General features: G+C 33.2%; 1 protein-coding gene across 12 annotated transcripts; it reads left to right on the top strand.

Moving 5' to 3' along the window:
- The first annotated feature begins 1337 nt into the window (after window positions 1-1337).
- On the top strand, window positions 1338-11691 carry LOC104095964 (uncharacterized). Of its 12 annotated transcripts, none has more exons than XM_070182638.1 (10): window positions 1338-1357; window positions 1927-2047; window positions 3574-3708; window positions 4008-4117; window positions 4634-4709; window positions 5115-5210; window positions 5290-6079; window positions 6184-6289; window positions 6840-7045; window positions 7301-7740. In XM_070182638.1, exons 7-10 carry the CDS (start codon window positions 5370-5372, stop codon window positions 7413-7415), a joined length of 1137 nt encoding a protein of 378 aa, XP_070038739.1. In that variant the 5' UTR covers window positions 1338-1357; window positions 1927-2047; window positions 3574-3708; window positions 4008-4117; window positions 4634-4709; window positions 5115-5210; window positions 5290-5369; the 3' UTR covers window positions 7416-7740. The 12 variants fall into 12 exon arrangements, 9 of the variants coding, with proteins under 9 accessions (XP_070038739.1, XP_070038737.1, XP_070038742.1 ...); XM_070182636.1 differs by having other exon boundaries at window positions 1355-1421; XR_686222.3 differs by lacking the exons at window positions 1338-1357; window positions 7301-7740 and adding exons at window positions 11130-11218; window positions 11442-11691 and having other exon boundaries at window positions 1374-2047.
- The last annotated feature ends 666 nt before the right edge of the window (window positions 11692-12357 follow it).

Here is a 12357-nt window from a genome sequence, read left to right as displayed (position 1 = left end):
AGATAACACATAAATAGAATAAATATTTAATGAAGAGAGATTATATTTTAAGATATAAATAAGGATAGAATAGTTTTATTTATTTATTAATTAATATTTTTTAAATGGCGTGTAAAAGAGAAACACGAGAGATAATAGGACGAGGAAACAGTTTAGTGCCCTGTTCTAGTGCGTGTTTGCATGCAACAAGACCACTTATTCCGGCGCCGATGATTCCTATTTGCTTTTTCCTTTTTCCAACATCGATTTCTCCGTTTACGTGTGTCTCCATGTTAAAAAGACAATAATATCCAAATTCCAACTCCACAAAAAAGGAAATTGGAGAATTGCCTACTATTTGATGGCTAAACTCAATTTTGGGACTTGTCAAATTATTCAGAGGACAACTGAAATTCTTTTACTATAGCAACCAACTCAACAGACGTCATTAATCCAATGTACATGGCATTTTGTATTTATATTATCCCGTATAGTAATTCAGTGCACAACGCGAATTCAAAATTTTAATATCTCGTATTTATACAGTGTAATAGACGCGAACCCAAAATTTTAATACGACTGGGCACTACTATTCTACTCAACCGATGTCCCTAAACCCAAAATTGCTGGGTTGAGTACTCGTACTTTAATTGCTGGGTTTAGGGACATCGGATGTTTAAGTCCATAGGCCAAATACAAATGAATTCATAAGTTGGCCTATCTTTAAATAAGCATTAATTCAAAACATCTTTTCCATAATTCTTTATCCATAAATCATATCACAATAATCTCAAACTAGCTTAGGACAACAACTCTTGAATACTGGTAGAATTCTTTAGGCACGCTTTTAATCTATTATCCTGATTATGTATACGCTCGCGTGACATAATTATGGTTTCCAAAATAAATCAAAGTATACGTCCGCGCGACTTTGGCCAAACAATCTTAATAAATAATTAAGTGTTATTAATTGTGTATACGTACGCCTGACATAATTTTGACACACCAAACAAAATAGATATACATACACGTGTTTTATTTGAAGATAATTCCATAATTGTAATAATCAAATAATTAAAAGCGATAAAAGGCAAAATATACATAGGTTTCTAAAATATGTAATAATCAGGTAATCAAGTCAAATATGATTGTAAAGCGACCGTGCTAAAATTACGGAATTCGAGAGTGCCTAACAACTTCTCTTAGGTTAATAGAATTCTTACCCGATTTTTTGTGTTTCGCAAAATTATACTGAGTCAAATTTCCTTGAATCGAGAACGGTGACTCGAAAAAACTGTTTCCCCGTAAAAAAAAAAAAAAAAAAAAAAAAGGTGTGACAGCAGGTTTATCACGGTAACATTACAGAGCGTGCTTGCAGGTGCCTTTCAGTCCTGTTTATCTTCCTTTCTTTTCATCTTCTCGGCGGGATATTCTAATTTCAAGTTTGATCTTCCCTCAAATTTGCCCAAGTTTTAGTCTCTTTTTTATTTATCTTTTTCATTTATTTTTCGTGATTTTGTTGGGTTCTTCTCATATTTTTTATAGTCATATTGTTGTCAATTAATTTTCTCCTTGCTTAATTTATGCTCTCTCGCTTTTACTTTTTCTTATGGGTTTTCTCCGGTGTTGCTTTATTGTTTATTAGAAATCACAATTTGGGGTGTATTAGTTAGTTTCTAATTATTTTGATTATAATTTCTTGCTAGAGCTTTTAGGTACATATTAGTAATTGTGCCTGATTTGCATATGTATCATGTCTCTTTGATGAATTTTGTCTTTGCTATCAACTACTTAGTGCCAAAAAAAAAAAGGTCTTATGGAAAATTTAACGTATAAAAAAATGACTGGAAGTATGAAGTGGATTGTGCACTTAAGTGTTTGTTGATATGCTCGAGTCATCTTAGTTGGAGTAATTATATTGTCTTTGACCTTTTTGGGTTGTAGCAGGAAAATCTCTAGGTGTGACTGTGCAAAGACTCTCGTGAAGAAAGTTAATTGGAGTATTTCGATTGATGTGGTTCTTGAGCTTGCTCTTGAATTTTGTTAATGCAGCAACATGACTTTTTAGGTATTGCTTAATGCTCTGATCTTCGGATGTTGAATTAAAATTTTGTGCTCCTTTAGAAAATCTTTCACGATAAGATGAATTAGGGTAGTTATTTTGGATAGAGATCAGGACAAGCAGGGGCGGATCTACCTCTTACGAGGTAGGGGTACCACGACACCCGCTCGCCTCGCTAAAATTCTTACTATGTACATAATATTTCTGTGAAGAAACGTATAAATTGATAGAATGACACTCAGAAGTCGGAAGCGGGTGCCATTGGTTCAGCCTTCCCTTTGAAGGCTTTCCTTAGCCTCATGAATGCAAGTTCGATTCCCTGTTGGAGCAGCTCCTTTAATTTTTCCTTTTTTCTATTTATTAAGATTTTTTTTATTTTCAGTTGAGCCCCAGGGCCTCACCTCTTTTCTTTCTTTTTCTATTCTTTCCTTCCTTTTATTACTTGTTAAGTCTCTCTTCTTCATTTTTTTAACTTTCGGTCCTCATTTTGTTTCTATCATTATACTTTACTTTATGAACAATTATTTTCTATAGGTAATTTGAATTGTTTTTAATTAGCATATAATTTCTTTATTTTTAATGAAACGATATTAATTTATATATTGGAATATAATTTGAGCAATATCTTCTATTGGGTTTTGAAAAAAATTAAATGGCTTGATTGATAGTCGTTTTGAGTCGAATATCATAGGTTGAATGGTGAAGGTTTTTCTTTGAAAATAATTGTCATATAACTCAACAATTTAGATGGAAAAATAAACAAATAACAATACAAGTAAGTTAATCTAGTCAAACAATGAATATATAGTGTAGTTAAGGTATTCTTTAAGCAAATATTTATATTGGAGGCGCTCTTTCATGAAATGTTAATTTTCTTTTGCATTTTTATTTAGAATGTGTTTAAATTAAGCGTTACAAATTTGAACTAAAATCGAACTTATTTGTTTTGTGAATGAAAGGCATATTCAAATTAATCAAAAACTAACCGAACCGACCCATTATTCCTAATCTGTCTTTGTAGCTACTGACATGTATACTGTATGCATAACATGGTGGCACCGGCAACCTTCGAATCCTGGATCCGCTATAATTGGTGACTTTGTGAAACCTATGTCATTTGAAAACCTTTAGGAGCATTATGAGCTCTCCTTATTATCAGAAAACCATCACAAAGAGGTTGATCATCACACTGCGTGGAGAGACTAAATTGTTCTGGTCATCAATTTACTTATATTAAATCTTCAAGAGTTGTTTAATTAGTGCATTAGAAAAATGTCTGAAGAAATTATGATGTTTCCATGTCTAATGCTTCTCCGGTTATCATCTGTTAGGAATTCTGAAGAGCTACATGCTATCAAATTTTTCAATTAAAAGTTTATAACTTGGTAGCAATTCTAGGTCCCTTGAACGGGCATTTGTAGATGTATATGATGTTAACAACTTTTTATGCAGTATTACAGTTTACTACTTTCTACTATAATTTATACCATTTTATTAATTATAGAAGCTTATACTTTGTTTGTCTCTGTCAGCGGAGTTTCCTTTTTGCCGGTAGATTCAAAAGACTATTCAGCATCAGAAAGTTCATTGGCACTTTATATGAAAGTGACCGACTGTTCGGGATATACAAATTTATTTGTTATTAGATCATATATTCATATTCAAGTGTAAGCATCTCATTCTTCTAACTTTTCCTTCCCTTTTGGTTCTTCAACAGGACATTATCAATGTTTCCGATGTAGCCTAAAATAGAAATATGCTTGTATTTTGGGTAATTTTATATTGTTGGTACCCATTGTTAGCTATAGTTGCTGGTTTTAGTTTCAATGATCCCTTTTTGACACTACTTGACAAGAAAGATATAAGTAAGACCTTTTTATATGTTGTTAAAATATTGATTGGTCAAACTTTTTAAGTTTGATCAGTCATAACTTCCTATGTCATTATTTTCATCTCTTCTTTTCAGCTTGTGAACCCTGCTGAAGCTGAAAGAGAAATGAATGATGCTAAAAGAATCTTTTGCCGGCGCACTCTAAGAGAGCTAATTCTCTTAGAGAGTTTCACTCTTTGCTCAAGGTACTGATGTGTTGACAACATCAGTAGCATTTATGATTATTGGAGTTACAACTAACATCTTCTTTGAGCAATTATCTACACTTGATTTCAGACTGGGTACAACCCAAGGTCACCATTCCCTTTGGTTTTCACAATCAAAAAATCATTTGAAGGTTTACAAGAAGATAAAAAAGAAGAGAATGTAATATAATATATTGTGGTAAACCATAGTGTCCTAAATTTTTTATTGCATTGTAGGAAGTATGAAATTAAAACAAGATTGGCAAATTGCCGGAGGCCTATGCTTTTTTGAATCCAATCGTAGATATTATGCTACTTCTTTTCGACATTAAGAAAAAATAATTATGTTCTTAATGATGATGTTGTTGAACAAAAAGAATAAAAGTATGGCAATCCTAAAGCTCGGAATTCTATGCAATTTATAGTAATTATAGTTGTTATTGCTATTGTTTAGCGCTTCCTTTAACATCTTTCTTGCAGATGAAATAATCAAAAGTTTCTTTTTTCTTTTTGCAGTTAAAATAATCCAGCATGATGTTAATCGTGTTCGTGAGTCCGGCAAAATCAACCTCATAGAGCCTCGTGTATCTAGGTATTTCAATAATGAATAAAAATGAAGCATTTTACATATCATGTTATCCAACTATTCTGAATCAAATTTTGGACGTTAGCATAAATCTGGATAATGTTCAAGTCAACGTGGACCATGTTTGATATCAAATTGGATATTTGAAAGACACTATAATACCTAAGAGGCATTATACCAAATGAAGAAAAAATACTTACAGAGAAATTATAGGGAGTGAGTGTAACTTGAAGGATACCATCATGCTTTAAAGGCATTATGCCTAATGGAGCGCCAAGTATTGCTTTATGTTCATACTTCAAGTTGTCATTGACCTTTTGGTCTTCATCTGTGCCTTATTAATCTCCTGATTTTTGTGACAGCACACGCCTTAACAACACAAAATTTGATTACTAAGGGAATTTGACGCAGGTGACAGTTATATAGAGTTGTTGGTGGGGCTGTCAAAATATATTGGCAGCCCTATTTCTTCCAAGAAAAAACACAAGACCAACTTAAACAAAAGAGGTATCCTGTCTACCATTTAACTTTCTTTTGAATTTTGTTCATTGAAAAAATCATTTCTTATTTTTGGGCCATGGTTTAGTGTCTTGCAGGAAAATTATTGTTGTTTGTATGAGGGTTGTCTGATATTGGTGTGCAAATTGGGGAAGGCTGTATATCATCATGGCTTCGTTTTCTGGAATCCTCCAAAGACCTGTAGTTGCAGCATCTGCAGTCGCTATAGCTTCTGTATCTACTGATCTTCATGAAAAATTTTGTCCCTCAAAATCGATAGAGAATTCTTCTTCTGAAGCATTGCAAGAAAAGATAACATCATGGGTGTCTCAGATATCCGTATCTAAGCTTACCAATTTGTCCTTCGTCACCAGAATACGTGTTCCAAGTCCCAGCACCAGCACCAGTTCTGGTTCTGTTTCAAATCTTTCGTGTTCTTCCCTAGGCACTTCTTCCGTGTTGGTCAATTTTTATCAATCAGCAGCATTGGCCAAGTCTGCAAATCCATCAACATATACTTATACAGTTCCTTATTCGCCTTCGGAGGTGTTGTATAGATGGCATTTACCAGAGCCAAATGCCATTGATATATCAGGGAATTCTGATTGTTCATCAGTAAAGTCTAGGACTGTGGTAGTATTGTTGGGATGGTTAGGTGCAAAACAGAAGCATCTAAAGAGATATGCAGAGTGGTATGCCTCAAGAGGATATCATGCCATTATATTTACTTTCCCAATGTCTGAGATTTTTAGCTATCAAGTCGGGGGAAAGGCTGAGCAGGATATAGAACTGCTTGTGAACCATCTTGCTGATTGGTTAGAAGAAGAGCATGGAAAGAACTTGGTCTTCCACACTTTCAGTAACACGGGATGGTTAACGTGAGTACTCTTTGACAATCATCAACTTAGAAACAGAAGTATATGCGCTTTTCTTAAAAATTGTCTGAATTACTGATCGAGTTCTTTTATTCTTGGCTTTATAGTTATGGTGTCATTTTGGAGAAGTTTCAGAAACAAGATCCTATTTTAATGACAAGAATCAAAGGTTGTATTTTTGATTCTGCTCCTGTAGCTGCTCCCGATCCACAGGTATTGCTGTCTCTGAAATTGCCATCATATGATTTCTTTTTCATGCAAGTGCTGGAAAGAGTCTTTCTACATGTGTAGTTTATTTATGAGGTTTAATGCAAAGCAATTGTTAAGAGCCATATTTTTCTATTGAAATCCAATTATATCATCCTTTTATCGGATAAGTATTACAAGTTCTGTATACATATCACGGTCTAGCCATTTTGAAGATTGCTTAATTTGTACTCTAATCAGGACCGATTGTTCTCTTAATTTAATACTGTTGCTTTCTTCTATCTTAGGCCTTAAACTATGTTGGTTGCTTGGCAAAAGATATTCTTAAACTTGATAATGTGGAAGTTATTTAGAAATGCCATCTTTCTACGTCATCTCATTCGTGCTTTAGTCTTTTTCTCCCTTTCGCGGCTGGGAGTCAGCTGTGGAGTTTCGGGGGAAGGGGAGGTGGTACTTGTGTAGTATTTAATAAATGTTAAATCATATTTTGGGCGCATGGAACTTTGATTTGATAAGTTGAAATTAACACAATCAAGTTCTCATATTTTGTGTCAAGGTATGGGCTTCTGGATTCTCTGCTGCCTTTTTAAAGAAGAATAGTGTTGCAACCAAACGCATCATGACTTTAAGCAACAAAGATGCAGATGTGACAATAGAAACCAAAACTTCTGCGGATGCTAAGCCTGCGGTAACTGAAGCAGCTTTACTAGTAGTACTGGAGAAGTTCTTTGAGGTGGTTTTGAACCTTCCCGCCGTAAATAGGTAAGGACATCTCTTTAGATAAAGTCTGTTTCCAGAATTGCCTTTTCTGCGAGTGGTTGTGATAAAATGTTTTTAAGCCTGCAGTATTTAATAGAAGTACCAAAATTGTATCTACTTTTCGTCTTTGTACTCACCTATAAAGTAGACCTTGTCGATGTCATGTCCACTCTCCAATGGATTGCAATTAGTACGTGTAGCAAGTGCCAAAGATAGGTCCCTCTATGTACTTACATTGATCTTTGGATGAAATTGCAGGAGACTTTATGATGTTCTAGATCTATTGACATCTGGGCAACCAAGTTGCCCACAATTGTACATGTACAGTCAGCACTTTCTACACCTCATGTTGATCATTTCAGAAATGACCTAGAATTATATACTTTACAGCTTACCCAATTTCTTGAGGATTCCATTCTAAGCTCTTGCAAACAGTCTTCCTGAATAATTCCTAACCACATTCATTCTTTTAGCCTTTTCTTCACTTTTTACCAAATACTTTGGTAAAACTTCTGTTTTCCAACTTTAAAACAGATATACATTTATAATACATTGGTGTAGGTTTGTTAAATATACAGTAAGAATAAGATTCTTTTATTTTATTTTAGTTGTTTCTGTGGTCTCCCAGCAATAAAGTTGCTGCATTGTAACCCAATTTTATATATTTATGTAATTATGCTACATGCCATTCTTGATAATCTTGCCATTGACCATTTCTCCTTGGTAAGAGCACAGTTAGGAAAGAAACTATTAACATGGATAAGCCTAACAACAGATTCTACTCTTTACTTTCAATGTTTTAAATTGTTTATCCACTTCTTTAGGATTGTACAAAATGATGACTCCTTGCTAAGAACTTTTTAGTATTTTATCCATGTTTCTGGACTGTGTTTTATAATCAGCCTGTACTTTATAAGACACTATGTTCTCTAATTTATTTGGTATAGTTTGACTTGGCTTAAAGTTTAAGAAAAACAATAAAGACTTTTAAAACTTATGGTTTTAAATATGCCATAAGAACTCTTAAATATGCTATAGCAATTGTATGGCTATAAAAGTCTCATCATACTATACTAAAAGTTGAAAGACTAAAATGTCCATTTAAAGCTAAACGACATTTTTGCCCTTTAATCAAACACAATTGTCATAATACTAATGTACACAATCGTAAAATTAAAACTCTTCATGGTAGACACTATCAAGAGTCACAAAGTTAATGGAATTGAGCCTCTTCTACTACCCATCATTAAGTATGGTACTACCAAGAGTCATAAAATTAATGGAATTGAGCTTCTTCTACTACCTATCATTATTAGATGTTGTAAACTATAGGTAGTAGATAACCTCGATTAAGAAAGTATGTTAAGTGAATTTAAACTACAATGCAAATGAAAAGACATTGTTATAATTATCTCATCTAGGCTCTTGAGGTTGATATAACTCCGTTTAGATACATACGACACTTTGATACACTCTTTAAAACATAGCAAAAATCTTCTTCAGAGAACTAAGGGTTTGGGTTGAATCAAAATATTAAAGGAGAGGAGAGGACAGAGAAAGCTAGAGCAAAAATCGAGAGAAAGAATGATAAAGAAACAAAAGTAAAAATGATAGAGCTAATAGCAGTATTGTTGGTGTCAGGAGGCCAAAATTAGATCTCCCAAGCAGAAAATTAGTAATCACACTACTGTCTCAAGCAAAAGAATTCTGAAGGCTTTACAATTATCTTCCCGGGAAGAAGAGCATAGTTGTTTTATATGCCCCTTGGCAAAGGTCGCAAAACGATTTTAAGCGTGGCATTTAGCTTGTGGAGTGTGTCTTCAATAGACAAATTTCTTATGGTAAATTTTATGGTACCATGTTTTAGAAATAATAGTGAATTTCACTTGCATATTACTTTAGTATGTAATTCTGTTTATTGGTTAAATCTGTTTTAGGATGAATAACATATTATGAAGAGCTTGGCATACTTGACACTAAAAGGAACAAAGAAGTCTACAGTAAACAAATTGTTTTCTTTCGTTCTCTTTTGTTCTTTTTCCGAGTTACCTATTATCAGAATTACTCTTTCTTGTTCTGCCAATCGAAGATCCTCTCAATTTATTATTATTCTATGCCCAGTAATATCCCACACTATGGAGTCTGGGAAGAGTAGTGTGTACGCACAGTGGCGAAGCCAGGATTTTCATTAAGGGGAGTCAAAATATAAAGAAATAAACTCACCAAGAAGTTAAGAGGTGTCAATATATAGTATATATACATATATTTTTTTTAAAATTATCTAGCTACATAGTGTAATTTTTCGATTAAAGGGTGTCGGTTGACACCCCTTGAGTGCATGTGGCTCCGCCACTGTGTACGCAGACCTTACCCCTACCTCGTGAGGATAGAGAGACTGTTTCCGATAGACTCTCGGCTCATGAAGATCCTCTCAAGGCTTTTAATTTTAATTCATTATTTTTGATACCGGTGTTGATGGTCATATTGCTACTATATGTGCAGTCCAGAAATTAAATCACTCTGGTGTGCTCAAATTTGGTTGATTGTGCCTTATACTTGGATGATAACTCAATCGTAGATAACATTAAAAAACTTAATTGACGTTAGGGCAGAGCATTTTGTGTGGCTTGTTTTATAATATGGAAAAATAATGACCACTATATTGCATTTAGCTTAATAAATCGTTGCATTAAAGATTTGATCTGAAGCAAAAAAGATAGAAACGAAAATAGAATGTGACTAAAATCGATGCATAGACAAAGATCATATGCAAGGGCGAGATAAAATGAAAGAAGTTCAGGTGAAGACGGATAATTACATCTAAATTAAGTAGTGAGAAAGTACAATCTGATTTTTTTATTCTGCAAGTATTTTTTTCTATTTAAATGTAAGTTTAAGCATTACCATTATTTTGAAGTCAATATCTCGAGAAATCATTTGTGAAACTGGATTTAGAAATAAAAAATATTAAGCATGTTGTGCTACTCTACAAATTAAATGAGTACAACAAATTTAAAAGCTACGGCTATCTCCAACTTATTGAATCATTTACAATCTATTATTTGTTATGAAGTAATTCTTAATTTTGATTTGAGCAGTAGAATACTATGACTGCACAAAAATAATTTATTTTGAAGCTACGAAAAATATTATCTAATTAATTATTTATTTTTATATAATATGTTGTGGGAGATCAGAAGGGTTACTTTTTTTGTTCTTTGAAGTTTATACATAGTTCCAGATGATTTTTCAACTAATTTGTTTGAGATTTTTCACTAAGAAAAGCTGAGTCTTGCCTCATGTATTAATACATAGGTTATTCCAGTCAAGTCAGGTCTAGAACAAGTCGGGCTTAAAAATACCCAGTCAAGTCAGGTTTGGAAGTTTTATTTTTATGTTATAATTTAACAAATATAATACGATATATTTTTTATTTGAATGTTATGAAACTTCTAAATTATAATAAATAAATTAAACATCAAACTTTAACGAGTAAAATATTACAAACTTAAAGTCTTAAATAAGATTTTTAATGTATATTAAGTAAACTTAAAACATAACCACTAAGAACAATATTTGAATAAAAATTTCTCAGACTTAAGAGCTTTATATTTTATTAAAATAATATCTTAAACATGAATGTCACGACCCAAAATCCCACCAAAGGTCGTGATGATACCTAACCTCTGAGACTAGGTAAGCCAATCACACTAACAACATTCAATAATCAAAAGTATATTTAAAAATTTGCTCATTGCTGGCCATTGGACTCAGCAATACATTGAAAGATTAGAAGAGCATATTTTAGAGTTTACTTCTTAGAAGGATATGAGGAAATATATTTAAAATAACTTATTACCTTATCAAAAAGTATATTTAAAATTTGCTTATTCTAGCAAGAGGTCTCTAAAGATTACCTTTTTGTGGTTCAAAATGGTATTGGAATGGAAGCTCAATACAATTCAAAAAAAATTTATAACTTCTTATTCTTTGCAGTAGTTGGTGTTTTGTCTACTTTGAACATTAAAATTTGTAAGGTCCATGGTTCTTTGGTTAATTTTAACTTGATACGTTTTCTTTTGTTTAGGAGGCATAGTTAGTATTGGCAATTTGCATTTCTATTATGTATAAGGAAAGAAGCAGGCTACTCTTCTCGACATCTCTGCTTCTGGGCAGGTATGCGGTTATGTTTTTAAATATATTACCCTTTGGATTGTTGATTTATGCTAACTAGAAAAAATATTTCATAGGTCATTTTGAATTTGGTAACCTTGACAATCTCTACTGTGGAAACTTTATCATTTTGCTCTGCTGCTTTCAATTTTCCCCAATAACTGCTAATGGGATGGGCTATCACACACTATTCATTTAGTATACCCCATTTTCTGTGTTGCAGCAGCACTATCAATTTTTACTGTTAAGAAAAAAAGGTGGTACAAATATCGTTGAATGGAGTATTGTACGCAATACCAACCTACAATATTGCGCAATTACATACAATTTGAAAAAGAGAACAAGTGGAGTTGAAAGAGCATTGTTTTTTTTGCAGATACTGTAAATAGAAGAGCAAAATTAGGCTCATATAGTATAGAAGAATCTTTTGGATTATGGTCATCTATTTTGATTTCAATATTAGAGTATTTTATCTACTATCATCACCACAATTGAAAAATAAAACTAGATACATGTTAGGCCCGAGCTGGCACAGGCCATCGCCACCTAGTCTTTCAAATAAAAATATACTTACATGAATTGGCATGTCCTTTGGAGAGGATATCTTCGAATGAGAAGAGAGAAAAAAAAAAGGACAGCTCGGTGCACAAAGTATCCCGTATTCATATAGGGTCCGGGGAAGGACCGTAGCCAAGAGGTATGATGTAGACAGCCTACTCTAATGCAATCATTAGCAGCTGCTTCCACTGCTCGAACTTGTGACATATAGGTAACACGAAGACAACTTTACTGTTATCCCAAGGCTCCACTTCCTTTCAGTGAGAACATATTTTCAAATGAAGTCATGCCCTTAACAACATTGGCGGAAGCAGAATTTTCACCAAGGCAATTAAAAAAAAATAATAAAAAAAAAAATTTAACCTTATATACACAGTGTAATTTTCGGTGAAGGGTATTTGACCGAACACCCTTCTGCCACCTAGCGCCGCTCCTGCTTACTGGAGATAAATTTTCATGAAAAATAATATCCCTCCAGAAAACCACAAGGTCAAAAAGTCACATAGGTTGGTATGTTGTAACCAAAAGTCACCAAGATACCACAAGTTAACTTTTAATGAAACAATGCTATAAGCATTTACTTG

Source organism: Nicotiana tomentosiformis, chromosome 8 (genome assembly GCF_000390325.3).
Source record: "Nicotiana tomentosiformis chromosome 8, ASM39032v3, whole genome shotgun sequence".
Taxonomy (NCBI): domain Eukaryota; kingdom Viridiplantae; phylum Streptophyta; class Magnoliopsida; order Solanales; family Solanaceae; genus Nicotiana; species Nicotiana tomentosiformis.
The sequence above is the reverse complement of the archived record's forward strand: the minus strand, read 5'-3'. Positions and strand labels throughout refer to the sequence as shown.